The sequence below is a fragment of the Dendropsophus ebraccatus genome, chromosome 3 (genome assembly GCF_027789765.1).
Source record: "Dendropsophus ebraccatus isolate aDenEbr1 chromosome 3, aDenEbr1.pat, whole genome shotgun sequence".
NCBI classification, from domain to species: Eukaryota; Metazoa; Chordata; class Amphibia; order Anura; family Hylidae; genus Dendropsophus; species Dendropsophus ebraccatus.
Window position 1 is genome coordinate 64,939,496 of NC_091456.1, and position 24,387 is coordinate 64,963,882.

Genomic DNA, 24,387 nt, shown 5'->3' on the forward strand with positions numbered 1-24,387 from the left:
TAAAGGGGTTATCCAGTGCTACAAAAACATGGCCACTTTTGCACCACTCTTGTCTCCAGGTCAGGTGTGGTTTGCAATTAAGCTCCATTTACATCATTGGAACTGAGTTTGAAACCCCACCCAATCTGGAGACAACAGTAGGGGGAAAAGCGTCCATGTTTTTGTAGCACTGGATAACCCCTTTAAAAATAATTGTACTGGGGTTTTCTTTTTACAGAATTTTGCTTGTTCTTTCTTTTGATTTTTTTTTTTTCTCTTGTGTGTTTTAGCCCAGCGTGTTAATAGCCAGTTACAAGGAGTCGGCAAAAGCAGCAGCCCAGTTTGGAGCATACAAGCTGTCAGAATGGAGGCCAGACAGTCGTGTCATTGTTGTTACTGTAAGTCTACCAATAGGATACATAGAAAATGTATTGTTTGAGAAGATTAACCCCTAGTAATGAATATTGGTAACATGTATTGCCTAATTTGTGACATACTTTATGGCGTACCTCTCCAAACCCTTCTCTTTGTATGGGACACAGTTGTAATCATGCTCAATAACGTATATGACCTGTGTGAAGGTCACTCCACATGAAGGGGGAAGCAGATTTACCATTATTTTTGTTTAAACTGCTGTCACCTTTCACTGGAAGGCCATGTTCCCACGTAGTAGGACACCGGCCACTCCATGACCCAGCCGGATCACGGAACGGCCGGTGTCAGAGGATCATCTTGGCAGGTACTGCAGTACCGGCCGGATGATCTTCACTGCCGCTGAATTCGGATGCGGGTGCATCCGCGTGCACCCGCATGCTCCATTGTGTGCACTGACCGGTTTTCTGTGGCCGCTATTGCAGCCTACTACTTATCACAGACAGAACAGGAAGTCTCAGCTTAGTTTAAGCTTAGTGCCCTGAAAGCTGTTTGCATACTAATGTTGCATATGTAAGCAAAACTTTCTTAAGTTCCGTTTTTTCAGCATAAAGGCGATAACTTTAAATAAGTGAATCAGTGCTGTTTCTTACTACATCAACATGCTAACTAAATATGGTATCTGTCCATTCTTTCTCAAACAATAGTCATGTTGTAGTGTGTACCATGTAATTCATTGTAGGGATTCTTAATTTTTATAAAGAAAATTTGTCAGGACCATGCATGGATCCCCAGTATGCCACCAGCACAGTAATATGTAATTGGAGTACTCCAACATCAGGTAAAAATATGATTGTGCTGTAAAAGCATATAGCATCGCTTCCTTGTTTGGCCTGGTTCTAAAATTACCAAAAATTCATTTGTTTTTGCGTTTTTAGTTCTGTTTTTCTTGGTTGTACTTCCTAATAGTTTAATTTAAATGTAATTGTCTTATACCAGAGTATGCACCATAATCTAAAAAATGTTCTTTGAAAACAGCGCCTTCTAATAACATTTTCCTTCGAAAGAGACATCTAGGCATTGCTGTTATCCTGAAGAGTCAGGAACCCCTTACCCCAACACACCCTCCCTAGCTTGTGTGATGTCTCACTACATGACTACTAGACTTCTGAAACACAGCAGGTTGGTGGCAATTTTGGGGCCTTGTTGCTTCTGACAGGTTCCCTTTAACAAAGTGCAATAAAAAAATTGTCGGTAAAGCTCTCCCATTGAAGACTGAGACTGACTAAGGGCCCTATTCCACCGGACGATTATCGTTCAGATTATCGTTAAATCGTTCGAATCTAAACGATAATCGTTCGGTTGAAATGCAGTTAACGATTAACGACCGAATGAGAAATCGTTGATCGCTTTATAAGACCTGGACCTATTTTTATCGTTGCTTGTTTGCAAAACGTTCGCAAATCGTTCGCATTGAATAAGACATCGTTCGGTCGTTCGCAATAGATACGAACACAATAGCGAATAAATAGCGGAGAAAAACTATCACAATTACGATCATAAGTAACGATTATCGTTCCATGGAAATGAGTGAACTTTTTCAGGTCTTTCGCAGTAGCGGTCGTTTGAGATCGGTAATCATTAACGATTATGCAAACGATAATCGTCCGGTGGAATAGGGCCCTAAGGGTTGAGATTGTGTACAGGTTTCATGTACTCTACTGGCACTACATGAAGAACTTGTAATTAATAAATAGTAGGATCCTCTGACTGCCAACTAATTTGTTCAGTATAATAGAAATATGTGTATAGAAAGTCACTGAATCCACCAGTGTGCCCAAATCCCATCATTTGAAAGCTGTGGAGTACCAGTAAATTTACATTAAGAATGATTCTTGAGAGCTTATCTGGTGAAACAGCTCTTGCAGTTGGCAGGGTAGAGACAGTGTAGACAGTCATCATTGTGTGTGGCTGTAAATCATGTTTACTCTTTATTTTACCAAGCGCTAGTGAATCCTATATCTGGCTTCTTTCTTCCTTTGTTTAGTTGGCTGTATTTCTCTTATATTTAGTCATGGTTTAAGCTGATCATGTAAATGTCTTTGATGCATTCCTGGAAAAGTGAAGAATTATATATTTATGATGTTGACCCCTTATAATAGCACCAAGGCATAGCCTAACAATCATAATTTTGAGTCCTACAGACTTTTCCTTAGAGCAACAGCTGCCTAACTTAAGGAGCTGAGAAATGGAGGGTTTCAGATTTCTTTCCATCAACTGGTTTCCTGTTATTCAAGGAAGGAGCCAGGAAAAAAAAGAAACCTTAAACAGGCTAACAGACTGCTCTAGTGTAGAGGTTCACAGGCACATGAGGCTTTTATCCGCTTCAGGCCGGCAGATCCTTTATGTTCCCTGTTCACCACTTTCCCCAAGACATACTCCAGTATGTCTAGAAAGGCACTGGAAGTTCAGAGTCCAGCATAACATGTATGCAGCCAGGTATATGTGGGCTGCTGATCAAACAATATTCTTATTACGTGGACGGTCACAATTCTTGTTAAAAGTGAACCTGATACCAGTTAGCATGTTCCATAATAAAAAAGGGGCTATGCAAGTATAAATCTGTGCCGGCACACCTAAAACTCTTCCACTACAGGCCGGCCACAACCATGTTATTCGTGAAACAAGGTACGTGTGATTAACCCTTTGAGGACCAAGCCCATAATGACACAGTGGACCGCGCCTATTTTCATTTTTGCGCTTTTGTTTTTTCCTCCTCCTCTTCTAAGAGCTCTAGAACTTTCATTTTTCTATCTACAGGGCCATGCAAGGGCTTTTTTTTTCAGGACTAGGTGTACTTTGTAATGGCGTCTTTCATTCTACCATAACATGTATGATGGAACCCCAAAAATATTATTTATAAAAATATAAATTGGTGAAATTGGAAAATAGAATGCAATATGGTAACTTTTGGGGGGTTCCTGTGTCTACGCAATGCACTATATGGTAAAAGCGACATGATACCATTTTTCTATAGGTCAGTCCAAACACAATTATATGTAGGTTTATACAGATTTTTTAAATTCTCTTTTTTTTTTTTTTGCAATTAATTATTAATAAAATGGCCCTATTGTGACTCCTATAAGAGTTTTAGTTTTTCACCTACGGGGCTGTATGGGGTGTCAGCGTTCGCAGTGTTTAAGGGGTTAATGACCGGCTGCAGCGCGATCGGTGCAGCCTGTCATTACCGGTGAGGGCACGGCTACTGACTGCAGCTGGCCCTTACCGTTCCGGAGCACGCTTCATAGCACCTTAGAGACCCAGGCCGTACAGTTACGTCAAGGGTCATCTGTTGATAGACATCCATGACGTAACTGTACATGGGTTGTCTAGGGGTTAAGGCCTAAGTCCTACCTTTTACTTCCATTCCTTTTGAATCCAGTCTCAGCTGAAGCTAAAAAAAACCTTGAATGACAAGCTGTCATTTTCACTCCTATTGATAAAAAGTAAGGGAAAATTAGGAGGTAATATAACGTCAGAATCTGTCTACAGAAAGGTTCATTGTAGACTTTTACCATGGGGAGACATGGGTGTATATATAGATCTGTAGGCCAAAAACAAAAGGCAGCTTTAGTAAGAACATGTAAAAGGAAGAGCAACTTGCCTGTAGTGATTGGGGGTATCAAAGTTTTCCATGATTAATTACTATTTATGAGACTGGGGGTAATGCTGAGACCTTTGGGACAATGATTGTGCAAAAAAAAAATTTTTTCTCTGTAATATTAGGGCAGCTTTGAGGCTGTGTTCACACATAGTGTATAATTAGCATTATTTAGCACTGTTTTGTAACGGTTGCATAATTTGCAGGAAAAACGCAGCCTCACAGTTTTATCTTATCTTTCTTTACATAATCTGAGCCTAAATTATTATGTGGGATCTGTATTTTTGTTGCCATGTGATCAGCTGTGTTTACAAATACATTCACATTGCATTACTGCATCATTTAATTGCTGTGTTTGATTGCATTACTACATCAGGCTATGTTCACACATAGAATGATCACTCAGCTGTATAAAGGAACCATGGCATATTTAATAAGTGCTAATTGACGCTATTTAGCAGTGAATTATGCAATCGCAGCAAAAATAGAGCTAATTAACGCTTATTAAACGCAATGTACGTGCATTATTTCATTGCGATATCGTCCATATATACGAAGTGATAATTTGCCCAGTTAATCGTTTAATCATTTTGAAGCAACGATTTGGTTTTTAATAATGATCAGCGATGAGAGGAATAAATCATTAGAAAAATCGTTATTGCAATGGTTTTTTAAGATCTCTTAAGCCCATCTCACACAGGGTGAATCTTTAAAAGACTGTTTACACGAAGCGATCTGCGAATTTTCAGCGAACGACCAACAATTTAAGAACATGTTGTAAGATCACAATGAGCAATTTCTCGCTCATCGCTTGATCGTTTGCTGTGTTTACACGAGCCAATTATCGCTCAAATACAATCGTTATTGCGAAAATTCGAACGATAATCCATATAAATGCACCATTACTGCATCACTTCATTGAAGCAATAAATCATTGTGTTAGCTCCATGAAACCTGCAGGAACTAAATGCTTTAAAGACAAAAGGCATAATATAGACCACTTCCCATTTAGAACCGTTTTAATTAATTCCCCCCCATAAGGCTTTAGCTTTAAGCTTTTCCTTTTCTTTGCCTCCATTGCAGAAGATTTCTTCCAGCCACAGCTCATGTCTTCAGAATCTGCCAGACAAACATCTTAGCTTTCAGCCCCCTACTTACCATCCTTAACATAAATTGCCACAAAAATCAATAATGCCCCCCCTTGCTGTCTCCAAAAGTAAGGTGGTTAAGTAAGTGGATTAAAGGTAGGTTCCCCCCATTAGGTGGGTTGGTTACTTCAGTTGGGTGTGCCCAGTAGGTAATTTCCCCTATTAGGTAATGGGTAATTCCCTCCCAGTGGCTAAGGGCCCATTTACACAGAGATTATCTGATTATCTGCCAAAGATTTGAAGCCAAAACCAGGAATGGAATGGAATGGAGAAGCTACTGAGCCAGTGTGATAAATAACTCCCCTGGTATATGACTGGCCATTTATGAAGGAGCAGGAGTCTGAGTCAGAGTCGAAGCCACGGCTTACCGACTCCACAGCCCTGCTGATAGCCCCGCCTACTTTACCCACCGGTCCCGGGCTAATACATTACCTCTCTGCACTCCCACCTGCTTTTCCAGCTCCCAGACGTCCCGCTCAGCCAAACAGTGGCTGCGGTCGGACAGTGCACTGATTGGCCAAGCCAGACACCAGGGAGCCGGAGAAGCAGCCAGGAGCATGGACAGGTAAAGTGGGCAGGGACCATATTATCGCAGACCCATAGGCAATGACACTACAGAGCATTGCAGCGGATTTTGCTGCAGAACTCAATACACAAAATCAACTGTGATACTGTATGTGTCAAGGCACCCTAAACTAAATACAGATAAATCCTGAGTGACCCAGTTGACTTATTTATGGGTCTGTCGGGGTTCCAGTTTTTTTCAAAGTCAGGCATTAGTGGAAACCCAGACAGACTGGTAAGACAGATTCTTGGTTACAAATTTGACATTTCATACAATCTTGAAAATGGTAATGCGCTTACCCACTTATAGACCACTGCCCTGTGCACCAAACATTTATATATGTTTCTACTATTAGTGTGCATAATATTGCCTCTTTCAGAGCCTTCATAATATTTTATTTGTGTGGTTAGAAAGCTTTTGCCCTGTGCAGTCAGGGTTTTTGGAAACACTTGAAGAGTCCCGTGGGGCTTTTAGCATGAAGTATGTAGGAATGGAATGCTGTAAGAATAGACTGCCTGACAAAATATAACAGTCTGGGAGGATTTGCACGGTTAACTCCTTGCTGCTCATTTTCTGAATTCAGAAACAAATTTTATATTAAAATGATAAGATGGCATATTTACAAGAATGGTCCAGTTGGCTGTTATACAAATTGGCACCAAAAATAATGAGGTCTAATGAGGCTTCCAGTGCACCTATAGTTCTGAGTCTGCCGTATTCCTGGTGCTCTCTCCACCTCCTCTCATTTCATCACCAGTGATTGATGGCTTTCGAGGTGTCTGCTTGTGTATACAGCAGCTGTCAGTCCTGATTATGAGTCTACTGTAGTTAATGGCTATTATAATATGATTGTGTTATTTGGTGTAGTAGCTAGCCCAATTCACAGTATGAGTTGTCACCCCACAGAACATATTTTATATGTCCTTAGTTCATTGGTCGCATGCTTTATACACCGGTCCATCAGACATCATGTGATGTAAGGCTTCTGTACAGCTCCTCAACTATAAAACAACATGCCATGAAGCAGGTTTTCTTTTGTTTTACTGATTTTAATGCCAGCTGAGGCTTTGCACTCTGTGGTTGCTCAGTCAGCAGAGCATTTGTGACTTTTTGGTGACCCTGTTCTGTAACTTCACGTGGCCACTACTTTGTGGCTCATTTTCTGTGATCTTATCTTTTAATAATAACACTCATGGAAGATCATCAAAGATCGAGGAGGAATAACATACAACTGACTTGTTGCAACAATGTGTCCTATTACATAGAAACATAGATGGTTGTTGGCTGAAATAGACCATCTAGTTCTCCCTTGTATTATAGATATGTTTATTCCAGACATGTTTACATTTAATTATTGTAGATTTACCTACCACGTCTGCTCTGAGTTTGTTCCAAGCATCTACTACTCTTTCAGTCCCACAACACATCCTTTACAACAAATGTGTTTTAAAGGCAGACTGCATCAGCAGGTGCTGGATTTTATACCCATGTTGCAATGAGACTGAATGAAACATAAGATTTAAAAAAAAAAAAAAAACAAAACTCAATACTTTTGTTCTTCTTGTTAAGGAGACAAGCATAGGGAGAATACACTGTAACAGAACTGTTTCATCTTTTAGTTTGCATCTGCATTTATTGCTGGCTCTTTTCCTCTTTACCTTCAGCATGTTTGGTTTGGTCACAGCTTACGTAATGGAGAGCAAGAAGCCATGTGTAACTGTGAGAACAACCCCCTCTCTGTTAGAAATGCAAGTGTCCTTCATTCTGAACCCATTAGTCCTGACTCATACTTACCATTTGGAATGCTAGTTTTGGTGATCATGTGATTAAGATTAAGGTCTGTTTTCCCTCATACCTGGTCATCTGCTAGTGAGGGTGGCCATCTATATAGGTGGCCTGGGGTTCTCTTACAGAGTGACTTTCTTTATAGGGCATATGACCAAGGGTTCACATTGTGAGCCAATTCCTTTAAAGTGTAGTATTAGGGACAGTTTTGTAATGTATTTTTTACCACATTACCAGTAGATGTTATATGTAGAGATGAGCGAACCTCGAGCATGCTCAAGTCGATCCCAACCCGAACTTTCGGCATTTGATTAACGGTGGCTGCTGAAGTTGGATAAAGCCCTAAGGCTATGTGGAAAACATGGATATAGTCATTGACTGTATCCATGTTTTCCAGACAACCTTAGAGCTTTATCAAAGTTCAGCAGCCCCCGCTAATCAAATACCGAACGTTCGGGTTCGGATCGCCTCGAACCCGAACCCAGTTCGCTCATCTCTAGTTATATGTTAATGACCAGGATCTGTAGAATGTATGTTCACACTAACACAAGAAACACAGCACTACAGAATAATTGGGGTAATAGTAAATTGACTAGTACTTTTTATAAGAATTAGTACAAAGTGGAACCTTGCAGCCAGTCAAATGTCACCTTTTTTTTTACGGAACTTATGTTTACTATTTTCTGTATTTGTGCGTACAACTTTTATTTAGTTAGTGGTTATTTATTTAAAAGTATATTTCTGTTTTCTTCTTCCAGACTGCCAATGGATACATCCTATTCTTTGACATTGTTCCTGTTGCTGAGGACAAGTATTTATATGAACCTGTGTATCCAAAGTAAGTTGTTTTTTTATGTATCCACTTAATTTGAACTGTTAATAATGTGAACATCTGTGTGCATGTGTAAATAGATACACATGTACGTTAATTTTGGTTTATACTTGCTGTGTTTGCAGCTTGTTGCAGTAGCAATACCAAATGTGCTTTAACACTATTTCAGCATAAAATAAAAGTCACCAGGAAAATAAAGATCTGAGAGGTAAAGTGTGCTTATCTTTTTACATAACTTTTCATGGTAAGTAGTGATATTTAAAAGGGAAACTAACAGCAGGTTTTCCTACCTTCATCCTCAGCGATGTTAGTAATACAGTGGTGCCTTGAATTACGAGCATAATTCTTTCCGGGACCGTGCTTGTAATCCAAATCCACTCTTAAACCAAAGCAAATTTTCCCATAAGAAATCACTGATATGCAGACAACTGGTTCCACACCCTAAAAATAGTTATTTATTGTTCTGAAAAACATGTAAAACAGATGAAACAAACATTCAGAAACATCAGAATATGTGATATTATAAGTTACTGGACAGTAATGGAGAGGATGGGAAACACAAGGACTTACAGAGACTGCAGGGAGTATGAAGGAATGACAGATGTGAGCACAGTATAGCAGCACTCTGTCTGGGGAGAGAGGGGTTACAGCTATGGAGAGATTACCTCCACAGTCCTGTCCCCTGATGCAAGCCCCAGCCTGAAGTGAATCTGCTATGATTTGGAAGGTGAGGGAGACTTCCTGGGTCAGAGTACAGAGCTGTAGACCACGCTATGCAGACTATGCCCCTCCCTCAGTCCTCCTCCCACCCAGTGCAGGGAGCTCTTAAACCAAAGCGATGCTCTTAAAGTCACAATTGTGAAAACTTTGAGCTCTTAAACCAAAACGCTCTTAAAGTTACTCCTAAACCAAGGTACCACTGTATATGTAAATTAGGTGATTTGATGCACTCAGGAAGATCGGTACATTGAGGCTCATTGAATCATTATGTGTTATAATGCAGGGAGTTATATAGTCAATCTATAGTCGTATAGTCCATTATATGGTCCATATCCTCGTTGTATATCACAAAGTAAAGTCTATGGAACGCCCTGCATCATAATTTATTTTGATTTAATGAGCTCTGAAACAGTCAAACACTGCTATTGAACTGGCACAGTGGTGTCAGTTCAGTAGAGTACTGCTTTAGCTGTTTCGGAGCTCACTGTATCATAGTAAATTATGATGCAAGGAGTGCCGTAAGAGATGAAGGGTTTAGTCTGTGTGAATGCAGCCATAGAAAGGACTGTGCTACAGGTGATCACTTGTATCAAAACAAACTACCCAGCTGCAACAGCTGGGCCCACCTCATAGATTGAGAAGCACTGTTTTTAGGGATATTTTCCACTTTTCTCTTTAATTTTATTTTTTTTTTTAATAGACACAGCAGTAACCAACATACCTTTGGTAAACTATAATATATAGATATGTAAGAATCTCTTACACCCTTTTTTATCTGTGGTTTGTGACTGCTTGTGCCATTTCTAGAACTTGATTGTCAGCTTTTTAAGAGAATATATAGTTCAAATTGTATGTCACATATGTGGCCTATAAGTCTGAACTTGTTAAATTATATGTGAAGTATAGAATAGTTTTCAGGCTAAGTTCACACAATGTATGACAGCAGGAATTCTGTCACACGGCCACTGCGGTACCGGCCGGATGAACTTCATTTTTTTCGAATTTGAATGTGGGCATATACAGGTGTGCCCGCGTTCCAATTAGCCATTGCAGACAATGTAAAGTACGTCCGGAGCCGGACTTTACATTGTCTGCACTGTTAGTTTTCTGTGTGGACGCATGGAATCCTGGCCGGAGTGTATACACTCCGTCCGGGATTCCAAAGAAAACAATACAATGTATTTTTTCCATGTATAGCGGCCGTTGTTGAAGTCTGCAACAAAGACAGTAATTGAAATAATATGTTGTGTGAACCCGGCCTCAATGTATATTTTCTATTATTCTTTAGCAGGAACGATTTCCCACTTACTTTACTTACAAAACAAACAAATTCAGTCATACTCATCTGCAGCTCTGTCATGTTGCATCAGCATTCAGAAATTGTGTTAGATGTTTGGTGAATTATAATACATGCAGTAACTTGTCTAACTGCTATATGTATGTAAGGTTAATAAAAAAAACAACAGAACAAATGCATTGTCAGTCTATGTATGGTTTATCTCTTAGGCCGATTACTGACACTGGTGTAGCTTAATCCACTTTTAGCCTTTTTGTGCTAGGCACATGGGTGTTCACTCCCCTGCCCGTAGACACAGTCTTAGCGTTTTCTGCCTTTATGCTGTTGTGACTACTGCAAATAAAGGGGGAGGATTGTGTTTGCATAGAGCAGGATAAAAGAGCATACAAAGAATGCGATGTGGAGTCCAGATTATCACAACAACGAGTGCATTTCAACATACTTTGTGTGTGTGTGTGTGAGAGATCTGTGTGACATTTTAAAGGAACCTGCGGCTCTCCAGCTGTTAAACTACAATTCCCATCATGCCTGGACAGCCAAAGAAAATCCCCATCCTTGCTTTATAGGCAGAATACAGAAACTATATTAAACTATTTTTTTTTTTAAATGGCCGAAACGTTGTTTGATTATTTGTACGCATATGGCTAAATAAAAGAAGATACTTTTTTGATACTCTAAGAGACGCTGTCTTCAATTGCTGATCTTTTCTGGAAACTATTAAAGGGGTATTTTTACATAGAATGTCACCCCAAGAAATAAAACTAACATAGTGTTATTGCCAATTGTACTGGTTACAGTATGCCTTTGCTTGACTTACCACGAAAGAAAGTTGTGTAGTCTTTTGGGGTATTGTTAAGAGGACGCTTTTTTTATTTTATTTTAACAAAAGGTGGGGGGATAACCTACATGGGGAGAGGGTTAGTACAGGAAGGGACTGCCTACAGAGGGGAGATTACCTACAGTTCATGGCGTTTACCTACAGAGAGATTGCCTACCGAGAGGATATTACCTACAGGAGAGGGTGTTTACTACAGGGGGGATTGTGTAGGGGGGGGGGGGGCTTACAGGGGGATTTAAGATAGAGGGGGTTAACTGCTAGGTGGGTTACCTACATTAGGGATAGCTACATAGGGGGTACTGCTTAGTCTGAGTTGGTGGGAGGCTACCTACATGGAAGCAAAAAGAGGACCCAACTACTATATAAAGGTACTGAGGGGCCTAACTACTATATGTGGCTTGTCTACTATTTGGAGGCACATATTGTGCATAACTGCTTATTTGGGGACACTGTTACTGTATAAAGCAGTACAGTTTCTTTTTCAAACATCATTAAAATAGTAGCAAAGTCTGCCTGCAAGGAGAAAAAATTTCTAGCAATCTAGCAAAAAACAGAGAATTGATATTGCCCCCTTAGAATATCTAAGTACTCTTGGGCTGTTACTTCATTACCGTCTAGGACAGCTATCACACCCATGGTGCCATGATATCACGTTTTCATGGATCCAGTGTCTGTTTCGTTGCCTTTACACCATTGAACCTTTGATGTTTTTTGGTGTGAACAAAGCTTTGTCTACACCTGATGGTTTTCACTGATACAAGTGCCCTTATAATTCAATTCAGTCTTGCAGTAGTTTTGTGTTTTTGGCTGCAGTACGACAAAATGCCCCTTTGTCCCATGTGTCAAGTTTTTACTTTTGACCACAGCTGCTTCCGTTTCTAGATGTTTTGCTGGTCTTCTCACTCTGAGATGTGATCGAGGAAACTGTAAAACTCCACACATCTATCAACTTGGCAAACCGGGTCACAAACGCCCTACCAAGACACCTACCCAGGAGAACAACCTAAAATGAATAGGAGTGTACTAGTTATTTTGTCCAACCCCTGTATTTTTTATACTCAAAAGAAAAGTCCTTAATTCTGTATTCTGTGAGTTTTTTTGTTTTTTTCTTAGTCTGTGGAAAGTTGGAAAGTCAAGTTGTGGTGTGTTGACATGCGATAGTCTGAAGAGATTTATAGTATGTAGAGTGTCTAGATTAATCTATCTAGGCCTTTGTCTATTGTCTGAACATTAACAAATTAGAAACAGTTTATCCAAAAGTACATAATGTACCAGTGGTCATTAGTTTGTCTTGAGAACATTGAAATGTATCGGCAATTCCCAAATACATATTTGGACTTGCTTTCTTAACAAGCAGGGGTTATTCACAGCAGATGTGCTGTAGAGGGCTTACCCAACCTTCATTTGCCCTGGCTGTGTGGACACCACATACATACAGATATACTGTATATTAGATATAGCTGCATAGGCCTAAATTTATCAAAAAGTTTAACATAGGAACTGGTGTAACCAGTAGCAACCAATCACAGCTCGGCTCTCTGCTCTGGTAAAGTGAAAGCTGAGCTGTTATTGGTTGGTATCAGCAGTTTACACCAGTGTCAATTTTACATCCTTGGATAAATCTGGGCTATAGTGATTAAACTGCTTGCTGATCCACACTAAGGGCTGTATTACAGGGCCTGAATAATGCAGCAAGTGAGCACAGATCTGTTAGATCACCATTGAAGCTTCTAAACCTCTCTGAAGTGACAGACTGCTTGGCCAAAGACTGGTGAAGACAGGAGTGGGGTGAGCAGAAAAAAAAAAGAAATGGGACACCGAGGAGTGTGGACAGGAAAGTATAATCTTTATTATTTTACTTTACCTTATTATCAGCTGTCTGCTGCCCATCACTACACATAGCGATGTTCGGTCAGCAGCTGATGATCTGTAAATTTGCAAAAAAAAAAAAAGGCCTGTGTTGAAAGACGTCAATCAGCCGACTGGTTCCTCAGCTGATCGTTGTCTTTATTACACGGAGAGAGATCTGCCCGAATAGGCCTGATAATCACTTTGTGTAATAGGGCCCTAACTATAGCTAAATAACTTAAAGGGGTATTCCAAGATTAAACTAACTTCCACAGGATAGGGGACAAGTAAGAGATTGGGGGGTGGGAGGGTCCGACCACTGTACCCCCAGGTGATCTCCATATCAGCCCGCTGCTCCTTTGTTTGAAATAGATCCGTGGGTTTGGCACGTGACCTGCGGCTCTATTCAGTCTCTATGGAGACGCCAGAAAAAGGCGGAGTGCTGCACTCGGCTCTCTCCAGTGATCTTACTTTTTCCCTATCTGTGGATAGGGGACAAGTTAGTTTTATCTTGGAATACCCCTTTAACTTACTGTGCAGACCAAATAGAATTGCGGCTTAAAAACCTTTTTATTGTACTCCGGAAAGAAGGATCATACATGATGGAATTCAACATGTCTGATCCTAAGTTCCCTTGGGAGATAGTGTTGTCATTAGTGCTAGATAGCAGCTTATTCCCACTGAAAGAAACATGCATGCTTTGCCGAGACAAGATATGAAATACATCATCTTTTAATACCTGGTTTACATCTTAAGAGGATAAACTTTGAATAGACGTTAATTGGTCACCTTGTCAGGTTTATATTTAGATCCACGTCTTGTTTCTGTGGCCAGGGGTCATAATACTTGGATGCACCAAAAGTATATTTACACATTATTTACTGTGTACTTTCTTTTTACGTACTTTCCTTACAAGCGACGAGCTTGTTACACCAGGTTGTCCTTTAGCACTACATTAGTTTGTGCCTTACCACTATGTTAATACTCATTCGATGACTGGTAGCACATGACTTTTCCATTCACTTGTCACGTAGCTACAAATAAGCTGACTGTCGGTGTTTCCTGTGTCAGTATAGGAGCACGCTTCACGCTCTGCGCTGCTGGTGCATTTCAGATAAGTGGAGCTGGAGCACAGCTGCTGCTGATGTGGCAGTGCCGGCCGAACATTCCTCCCTGCCTCTGCTGGCAACACATATTTGTTGTTTAAAGGTCATAGCAATTCACAGTGAAAAGATCGACTTGGGGAACTATGTGAAGTTTACAGGCAGGATCACTAAGAATTTTCCCATCGTTTTTTTCACACAGACTGCAGATACCACTATCTTAGCTGTAAAGGCAAACATTGCACATAGTAGTTCTGTCCCATGCCTCTATTTAAATGATGAAGCATGTGTGTACCTAGATCCTGCCAAAGCATTAAAACCACTTACACAAGACAATAACATTAATTTCATGACGGCGTAAAACTACATTCACACACACACTGCAGTTTTATTGCAGTACAATTGTGATACTGCAGAATCTTCAAAAATCTAATGCCATACTGCAATGGAATGATGCAGCAATGCAATGAAACTGATGTATGAACACTGCCTTACCTGTCAAGGAGTGGCATGTATTGGGTACAGTCCGGCTGAACTTTGATAAGGGCCAAATTAAGATGGATAACTGGGTCAAGACCTCTCCATAACAGCATATGGAGTATTCCCTGTATGCTGTGGTTGGTACCTACCAGAAGGGATTCAGGGAAGGACAACTTGTGAAATGGCCACAGGGTCATGGGTTTGGTCATGGGTTTGGTCATGGGTTTTCTTTTGTTTTTCCCAAGTTAAAGGGTGAAAAACAAAACAAAAATCATCTGGTGTGAGAAAGTTATAAAGATTTGTAAATGTAGGGGCAGTACGGTGGCTCATCTGCAAAGAGTTTGTATGTTCTCTCCATGTTTGCGTAGGTTCCCCCCAAAACATATACTGTAGATAGGTGAATTTAGATTGTGAGCCCTAATGGGGACAGGGAGTAATAATTGGCAAAAACCTATGTAAAATACTGTGGAATCTGTGTGCGCTATACAAATAAAAGCATTATTATTATAAATGACTCCCATTAAATCTCAAGTCTTCCAGTACTCATCAGCTGCTGTATGTCCTTCAGTAAGTGGAGTTTCCTTTCCAGTCTGACATAGTGCTCTCTGTTGCCACCTCTATCTGTGACAGGAAACTACCGTAACAAGTAGTTCCTGTCATGGACAGAGGTGGCAGCAGAGAGCATGTCAGACTGGAAAGCTGGTAAGAAAACACCACTTCCTGTAGAACATACAGCAGCTGATAAATACTTGGAAGACTTGAGATTTTTAAATAGAAGAACTTACAAATCTGTATAACTTTCCAGCACCAGTTGATTTATAAACTTTTTTATTTTTTTTTATTTTTACTGGAGTACTTCTTTTTTTTCCACAAAATGATCTTTATTTCAGGGCATTAGTCAAGTAATTGTACAGGCTATCATTCATTCTTATCTGTCTTCATTTAAAAACATTATAAAAGACTCAAAGATTTTAGAGAATTGCATGAACAACTTCAGTTGGTGCTTTGAATATGGTATTGGTATTGTATTTAATATTTCCTCAAATCATCTCTTCCGTCCTCCACATACACATGAATGTTCAAGCTGGCTGAATGTTTCTGTGTCTTCTATGAGGTGTTAGCTGCCACTAGATTCCTCTGACGATGGCTTATCTCTCTGAAAACAAAAGGGTTGGACAGTGATTTTTCCATCGAGTCTGTCTCCTTTCTCTACCAACCTTATCTGTCAGTGGAGTCACGGCAAGTTGGCCAACAGAAATATAAAGTGTATGGTGACCTTTTTGAACTAAGTGATATCTGCTAGATTCAGCAGATGAAGAGAACGATCAGCTGAGGAGCTAGCAGTCATTTACTTGTCACCTTATCGTTGTCTTACAAATCATTGTATGCCGCTGCCACACATCACTCTGTGTAATAGCTGATACTTGACAGACAGCTGATTAACTTCGTTGTCAGTATATAGAAAGTAATAAAGATTATACGTACCTCTCTACACTCACCTGGTGTTGTGCTGCTGTGTTTCTGGGCCCCCCCGCCCTCAGATGGTAAATTTGTCTCTGTAATGAGGGCCTGCTCTGCCAGTCACTGGCCATGGCACTGTCCCGCCTCGGTCAGGGATAGGCTGGGCGGACTGTCACTGTCAAGACTGGTTGTGAAACATTTTTTCGGTAACTATGTCTAATAGGCTCTGTAAATGAGCACCGATCTAGTATATCAGCTCTCACTGACTCCACTACGCGGCTATGTAATACGGCCCTTATTCTGGCAGCAATGGGTGCTGCTGGGTCAAAAAAGTTCAGCAAACCATGCTTTTCCAAGAAAGGTGTTGTCGAAATAGATCAACAATAGTGACCATCTTGGTCCATTAAACTGAAGGCTCCACTACAAGTACGCTGTGGTACACTTCGGCATACCTTTTTGCAGATGTCCTAACCTTAAGTCCCTGGACACATTGGGGGAGATTTATCAAAGGGTGTAAAATTTAGACTGGTGCAAACTGGCCACAACAACCAATCACAGCTCAGCTTCCAGCTCTGGTGAAAGAAAAGAGGAGCTGTGATTAGTTGCTTTGGGCAGTTTGCACCAGTCTAAATTTTACACCCTTTGATAAATCTCCCCCATTGTGAACCCTGCCTTAAAATGAAACTAACGAAAGCAAAGGGCATTAAAGTGGCGTCAGATCTTATAAATGCTTCAGAAAAGCGATATCTATCATTTCAGGAACTGCAGGAGGCCTATGCCCTCCCATCTGGTCACTTTCTTGCTTTTAGACAGATCCATGGGTTTTTATTATCTAGATTGCGAAATTTACAGAATGAGCTGACGTCTAACCCCATCTCTACTTATATATGTACTTCTACGTCCACTCATTCTGTTTCTTTCTTGCATAATACTCTACGCCATGTCGCACTTGGAGGAGTTGAAACATCACTGTTTAAATATTGGGGAAACAAGCTGTCTCTCCCTGAATTGTCAGCTCAAATTCTTAAAGGCTGGAGTACGGTAAAAACAGCCATCATATGTGAAACTTGGAGGGAAACACAGTTTCGTATTTTGCATCACGCCACTTATGGGTTTACCCTCCCGAGAACCCCAGGGCGTCCTGACCGGATCATAGCATGCCCAAATTGTGGCGAACCTAAAACGGATCTTTACCATGGGCTGTTTACTTGCCCTCTGGTCAGGACATTCTGGGGAGATCTGGTCTCCTTACTTCGGGACAAACTGCATGTGGATGTCCCAGTAGACCCCTGTTTGATGATACTTCACATCCCTCCTGGGGAGGGTAGGGTATCTCTACTGATACATACTTTCCTTGTGGTGGCAAAACGCTGTCTTTTGTCTAGATGGTTGGTCCAGGATATGCCCACTGTTGGACAAGTGATACAACAGGTTAAACACTATCTACGCATGGAACAATTGGAAGCTGAGCCATCTAGAGAAAAGAGGGCTAGGCCCTTCTTTAGAAAATGGAAAAAGCTCATAACCTCTTTTCTAGATCCCACTGAACGCCAAAAGGTGGTCAGGCCGTTTCGTAATACTAAATGGTATCTTATGGCAGATATTGCTGGCACCCTAGGTGCCCTACGCCTACCTGACTAGAATGTTGGCATAGTACAATTGGAGGGAGAGGAGAGCCTCTGTTGCGAGCTGGGGATGGGAGGGAGGAGTGGGGGGGGGGGGGGGGGGAGGGAGGGGGGGTTATATAGATTGTTTATAAGATTTGTACTGTTTATGTAGCCGACGGGAGAGACATATTGTTCCTTCTATTTTATCTCCTGTATTGTATAACATTTGAAAAAATTTGAATAAAAATGATGTTTGGAAAGACAAAAAAAAAAATAAAAAATGAAACTAACAGCAGGTTAGAAGAATTTAACAGGTTTCCATAGGGCCCAAACTGCTGAAGAAGTTAGTTTTCTTACTTTTTTCCTCAGTGACCTTTTCCAGAAATCCTGTCTTTTTTTAATATGTTGTTTAGGCTGTTTGGTGCATTGGGGGTGGTACGACAGCCCTCGGTGCACCTATCTGCCTGTCTACATGTCCCTCTTTATGAATATTCATCCGGTACTCTTCAGTGATGAGCAGCTAGGGTGGCATCGCTGCTGTTCGAGGGGATGGCGGATCAGTGCACCACCGGCAGTAGTACCACTCCTAGTGCACCAAACCACCTAAATAACCTACTGATAAAACACAGGATTTCAGGAAAACGGAGCTGAGGGTGGAGGTAGGAAAACTACCTTCTTAGTTGTCCCCTGCCCTATGGGAACATAACAGCAGGGTACGTTTTTGTAACATGTTTGCTTCATATAATGTAGAACAAGTTTAGCCAAACTAGAACCTGTTTGTCATAACATGGCTAAAGTTTCAAGTTTTCTTTCTTTTTCTCTCCTCAATAGAGGAAGTTCTCGTGTGAAGATGGTACCTCATTACAAGGAGGAACAATGTGCTCCAGCATTAAATTTAGAGACCAAGAAAGTTCTGGATTTACAAGCTCCAATAACAAGGTATGTATAAGGGACTTGCAAAATGCAATATATAAAGCATACATTTTTATTTTACCTTTTTGATCATCATGAGTTAAATATATAGTTTTCTTTCCCTAGCATCCAGTCCATGATGGATGACCTTCTGGTGGCCACAGAGGATTGTTTACTTCACCTCATTCATTGGGAAGGCATGACAAATGGAAGGAAAGCTATCAACTTGGCTACTATTCCTTTCTCAGTTGACTTGCAGCCATCCAGAGGTACTGTGAACTTACATTTTTTTTTTTAAAGGTCTTAATAAACTTTGTTTTATTCATTATTAAATAAATGGGTTTTTAGAGATGAGAGTATTAATGGCTGACTATTAGAACGGCCTTGGGGGACGCATTTAGGTGCCAACTTCTCTGCACCTTCATCAGTGGTACAGAGGGGTAGTGAGCAGGTTGTGTAATAATCCTTGGCATCTTTTCTGCTGCTTAGAGAAGAAAAGGAGCAGCCACTGTGGCATCCTCAGCTTCACTGACGATTATGAAAGAGCTTTTGGGGGGGGGGGGGGGGGGGGGCAGGGTACCATTGCTATAATGTTGCTTAGGAATTATAGGATTTCTTTTATTTTGATCAGCTCACCTGCCTTGGTGAGCAAATATAGTACATCTAATAGTACAAGCCAAAAAGACAGAAATGGCTGCACATCGCACCCATGGCTGACACGAAGCTTATTCAGCTACATTTAAAACCAACATCAGAGGTTAGTATATAATTTGGCCAAACCATATTGCCTCATGTACCACGTGCAGGTCTTCTGATACACATTTAATAGTACCCTTAGATGTTTATGTTTTGTCTCTACATTTGGAGTGCTGTTGTTTTTTGCTATTACTATTTCAATTCCAGTGCCTTTCACCTTGGTGGTGTGTTTTCCCTCCCATATGAATGAATCTGTGGTTGTCAGAAAATGAATCTGTCCAGAGTAACCAGCTGTGGATAAAAAAGGCAGATTCTGTTCTGCAAGGAAAGAACGCTCTTGTGTCTACTAGTTGAACTTTATTCCATGTTAAATGTATTTGGAATAGAGCCCTGTACACAAATAAAGGTTATTCAGACAGGCCTTTTGACAGTTTGATGTTGTTGCCCAGTAAAGGTTGCGTTGCATTTGAGCATTGTAGGCAGTATTAGTTAAAGGGATTGTCCCATTATTTAGTTATTTGCTCTGTATAATAATTTTGGTGTAAAAAAAAAAAAAAAAAACCTCTTGTGTCCACATATTTAGTTGTTGTGGGACACCTTGCTGTTGATTTGACTTCCTATAAGGGCCAGTTCACACTGAGCAAGATCGTAGGAATTCTGTGGCGAAGATTTCCACCGCGGAATCCCTCTGTGCTTGGTGTGCTGCTTTGAGCGAATGGGAGAGCGCGCGCTCGTCCGCTTCCTCTCCGCTCAAAGAATGAACATGTTAGTCCTTGGAGCTGAGAGCGGCGGCAGCGGACGAGCGCGCGCCCTTTCCATTCACTTACAGCAGCACACTGAGCACGATGGAATTCCGATGATCTTGCTCAGTGTGAACTGGCCCTGAGAACTTCCATCTAACTTGACTGTTGGTGGTTAGAAAAAGCTGCCCATTGTGTGCAGATTCCTAGTGTTTGGTCTGCACAATGGCAGGGACTTAGGGTACTATTACACCAAGCAATTTTCCGACAACTAACGATTAACGATAAACGATCTTAAACGACCGCTAAGGCAAACGACCCGAAATCGTTCACCTAAGTACACGAAACGATGATCGTTATTTATGATCGTTCTTGCGGTCCTTTAGTCGTCGCTATTGCGTACGTTTCAGCTGTGAATTCTTATTCCACCGAACGATATGCGAACGATCAAACGATAAAAATAGGTCTGGATCCTATTAAACTATCAACGATTTCTCGTTGGTCTTTTAATCGTTGCCTGCTATTACACGAAATGATTATCGTTCAAATCCGAACGATTTAATGATTTTTCGAACGATAATCGCTCCGTGTAATACCACCCTAAGCTACTGAGAATGTGTTATCACAAGCCCTAACATACAAAGTGTCCTGAAAGGGAATCAAAAGAATTAAGTGTACTTTTACACAGCCCGAGCGATGAGAACACTGATCGAGATCTACGCTTGTTTACAGTGTCTTTAGAAGGCATGACTGTGTGACTGGGCCGCACTAATCGTTCCTCCGGACACTGTATATTGCTTTCTAGCAACACTCCTTGTCAATAATCGGCCTGTTAGAACGTGCCCTAAGATATGTCAAGTCTAAAGAGCGATTTCGAGACTCATGAGCATTATTTTGATAAATCTGATGTTTTTTGTGATCTAACACAGAAATGTTATCATTTGTGGGACTTCTCCTTTAAATTGGGCAGAAGAGTCAGCATTATCATTACCTTTACTAATGTGATGCGTCATATAAACATGTGCTATGTATGATTGTTTGTTGGTTTATGTTCTTCCTAGCAGGTTCATTCTTAGATTTTGAGGGTGTCCACATCCGGGACATGGAGCACTGTGTAACTCTTGATGGGTTTGCTGTTGTTTTTAATGACGGTCGCATTGGATTCATCACACCAGTGTCAACTACAGCAGATGTAAGTGTCAACGGGACGGTTATAGACCCCATTTGTGGCTGATATCATTTGTTCTGAATAGTTCTTTCATTGGAACCATCAAACTGTTGTTCCATATACATTAATACATTGTGGTTTCTATGCAGAGTTCTAAACTGGAGTCAGAGAGCAACTCTTAATTTATTTAATTTCCTTTTGAAGTGGCGAAGGTACCACATATTCTAATTTTGTCACAATGTAAAAGAGGACAATAGAAAACTTATATACACCAAGCTAAAAACTGTGATCTTGGATGAAAACTAAACACCAGCAGCTGTCTATGTACTTAAAGTTGTTTGTACTTATAAGGATTTTTGAGGCATAAACCTTTAGATTTTGTAATTGCCCCAACATGTGCTGATCCTCCACCATGATGGTTGTAGGCATAAATGAACATTTTTAACATAATCCCTTTGGATGAAATTGGGTTTACTGTGATATTCCACCCTTCATTTTTCTGGTATACTGGCACTAAGCTTAGGGCAAACATTGTAAACCCACTACAATAGGAGAATTTGGATTGGACAGTCGAAAAAACAAAAACAAAAGGCTCTTCTTTCACTTTTGCATAGTACTGAAATATTACCATGGAGTAGCCCCATAATAGTGTCACAAAAAAGAATGTAGTCAAAGTTCTGTGCAGGCAGCAGTGTCCCTTATGCAAGATTTAGTAACACAGTAGTACCTGTATTGAAGTACTTATAGCAGAGCCTATATTGTTTTTAGAAATCTGTATAAATTATTATACAATTATTTAATGTATTCTCGTCTCTCACCCACAAAATGTACATACTAAAACAGCCTCTTACTGTCCATTTAGCTAGAAAATGGTGATTGGAAAGCAAACCATGAGATGTCTATATTTATCAGCAAGGGGATTGTTCCTAAAACAAGGGAGCTTCTGGCTTTGGAACAAACACTTTTGTTATGTGTATTGCATAAATCAGGAGTCCTCAACTGGCGGACCGCGGTCCGAACCCGGACCGCGGAGGCCAGCTGTCCGGACCCCTGGTCAGACCTCCTAACCGCCCCGGATCGGGTCTGTCCCGGGGCGATTAGGAGGTCCCGCTCCCCACCGCACTGCCTCCCGCCCCATAGGCGTACTGTCCTTAGATGTCAGTACGCCTGTGAGGCTGGGGGCAGTGTCGGTCCGGCCCCAGGCTGATACGCTCTCTCTGGGAATGTCCCGGGGATTCCCCAGCAGAGCGCGCACCACAGACCTCAGTGTACGCTGCCGGCTGTGCAGGCTGGCGGCGTACGCTGAGATAACTGATGCGCGCTCTGCTGGGGAATCCCCGGGACATCCCTACAGAGCGCGTATCAGCCGGGGGCCGGACCGACGGGATGAGAATAAGACAGCCGCAGCGGGGAACGAGGTGCAAGGTGAGTTGTTTTTGTTATTTTTTTTTTCTGTCTGGGGGGCATCTACAAGGGGAGAGCGCACAGGTGGACTATATACTACAGGGGGGACCTCACAGGGGGCTATATACTACTAAGGGGGCTATATACTACTGGGGGGAGCGCACAGGGGGCTATATACTACAGGGGGGACCTCACAGGGGGCTCTATACTACTGAGGGGGCTATACACTACTGGGGGGAGCGCACAGGGGGTTATATACTACAGGGGGGACCTCACAGGGGGCTATATACTACTGAGGGGGCTATATACTACTGGGGGGGAGCGCACAGGGGGCTATATACTACAGGGGGGACCTCACAGGGGGCTATATACTACTGAGGGGGCTATATACTACTGGGGGGAGCGCACAGGGGGTTATATACTACAGGGGGGACCTCACAGGGGGCTATATACTACTGAGGGGGCTATATACTACTGGGGGGAGCGCACAGGGGGTTATATACTACAGGGGGGACCTCACAGGGGCTATATACTACAGGGGGAAAGCACAAGGGGGGCTATATACTACTGGGGGGGACCTCACAGGGGGCTATATACTACAGGGGGAGAGCACAGGGGGGCTATATACTACTGGGGGGAGCTCACAGGGGGCTATATACTACTGGGGGACAGCGCACAGGGGGCTATATACTACAGGGGGAGAGCGTACAGGGGGGCTATATACTACTGGGGGGAGCTCACAGGGGGCTATATACTACAGGGGGAGAGCGCACAGGGGGGCTATATACTACTGGGGGAGCAACAGGGGGCTATATACTACTGGGGGAGCAACAGGGGGCTATATACTACTGGGGGAGAGCGCACAGGGGGGGGCTATACACTACTGGGGGAGCAACAGGGGGGCTATATACTACCAGGGCAGTCACCCCCTTTGTACCTAATATCAAAGGCCTGGTGAGAGAGAAAAAAATGCCAGTTTTCCCGCTAATAAGCAGCAATTCTGTATATAAATAGTTGAACGTTTGTGACAAAGTAACAAAACACGTTTCCTACTGATGTTCAGCTCGGACCTTCACCTGACAATAGACCCCGGTAAGTGGACCTTCACTAAAAGTTGTTGAGTACCCCTGGCATAAATGATTCTTGTTAAAGCAAAATGTGCATAATTCCACTGTATTCTGGCAGTAGTCTTTTGTGCGCATTGCCACACAGTATTTCTGTGCACATTTTATTGTATCATTGTATGATATAATTCTGGCATGAACTACTGTATATTGTGCTACAGTATGAGTTTAGAGATGCGTTTTCCTCCTTTGGTTGGTTAGCTTAGCTTTCATAGTCCAATGCAATAGAAAACAGCAGACTGCACTGCTCCACTCTCAGGTTCAAAACTGACACTGCCGGTTTGACCCTGCATCAGGTAGCCTCCGTGGTGCTCAATCTAAGAAAAAAGTCCCGGACATTGCAAATGAAAAGAAAAGCAGATGGCACTCACCAGGCTGTAGTGTGTAAAAATTCGGCTTTATTCAGGCATGTGAGGCGCGGGGAGAGGCAGAAATCGGATGACCGCAGTTTTGCGGCAAACAATGCTTTGTCAGATCCACACATGATTCCCAGGTCACTCCTTATATACAAAACTTTATACATAGCGCACAAGTGAACAAACATGTAACAAAGTTTAAAAGCATAAGAAACAACATGACACACAATGTATTATAGCAGATTGATATCACTCCAGGTATTTATTTCCAAGTTTGCTGACTCTTATAAG

At 41.6% G+C, this 24,387-nt stretch overlaps 1 protein-coding gene across 3 annotated transcripts in view; it reads left to right on the forward strand.

Annotated features, from left to right (window-relative positions):
* RIC1 (RIC1 homolog, RAB6A GEF complex partner 1) overlaps positions 1–24,387 on the forward strand; it is a 93,508-nt gene that overhangs the window by 16,769 nt on the left and 52,352 nt on the right. For 2 of the 3 annotated variants that reach the window (XM_069961932.1, XM_069961934.1), the window contains exons 2-6: positions 270–377; positions 8,269–8,348; positions 18,528–18,635; positions 18,735–18,877; positions 21,106–21,236. In XM_069961932.1, coding sequence (XP_069818033.1) covers positions 270–377; positions 8,269–8,348; positions 18,528–18,635; positions 18,735–18,877; positions 21,106–21,236 — 570 coding nt within the window. The remainder of the gene's footprint in view (positions 1–269; positions 378–8,268; positions 8,349–18,527; positions 18,636–18,734; positions 18,878–21,105; positions 21,237–24,387) is intronic. The other variant, XM_069961933.1, reaches the window with a different exon arrangement.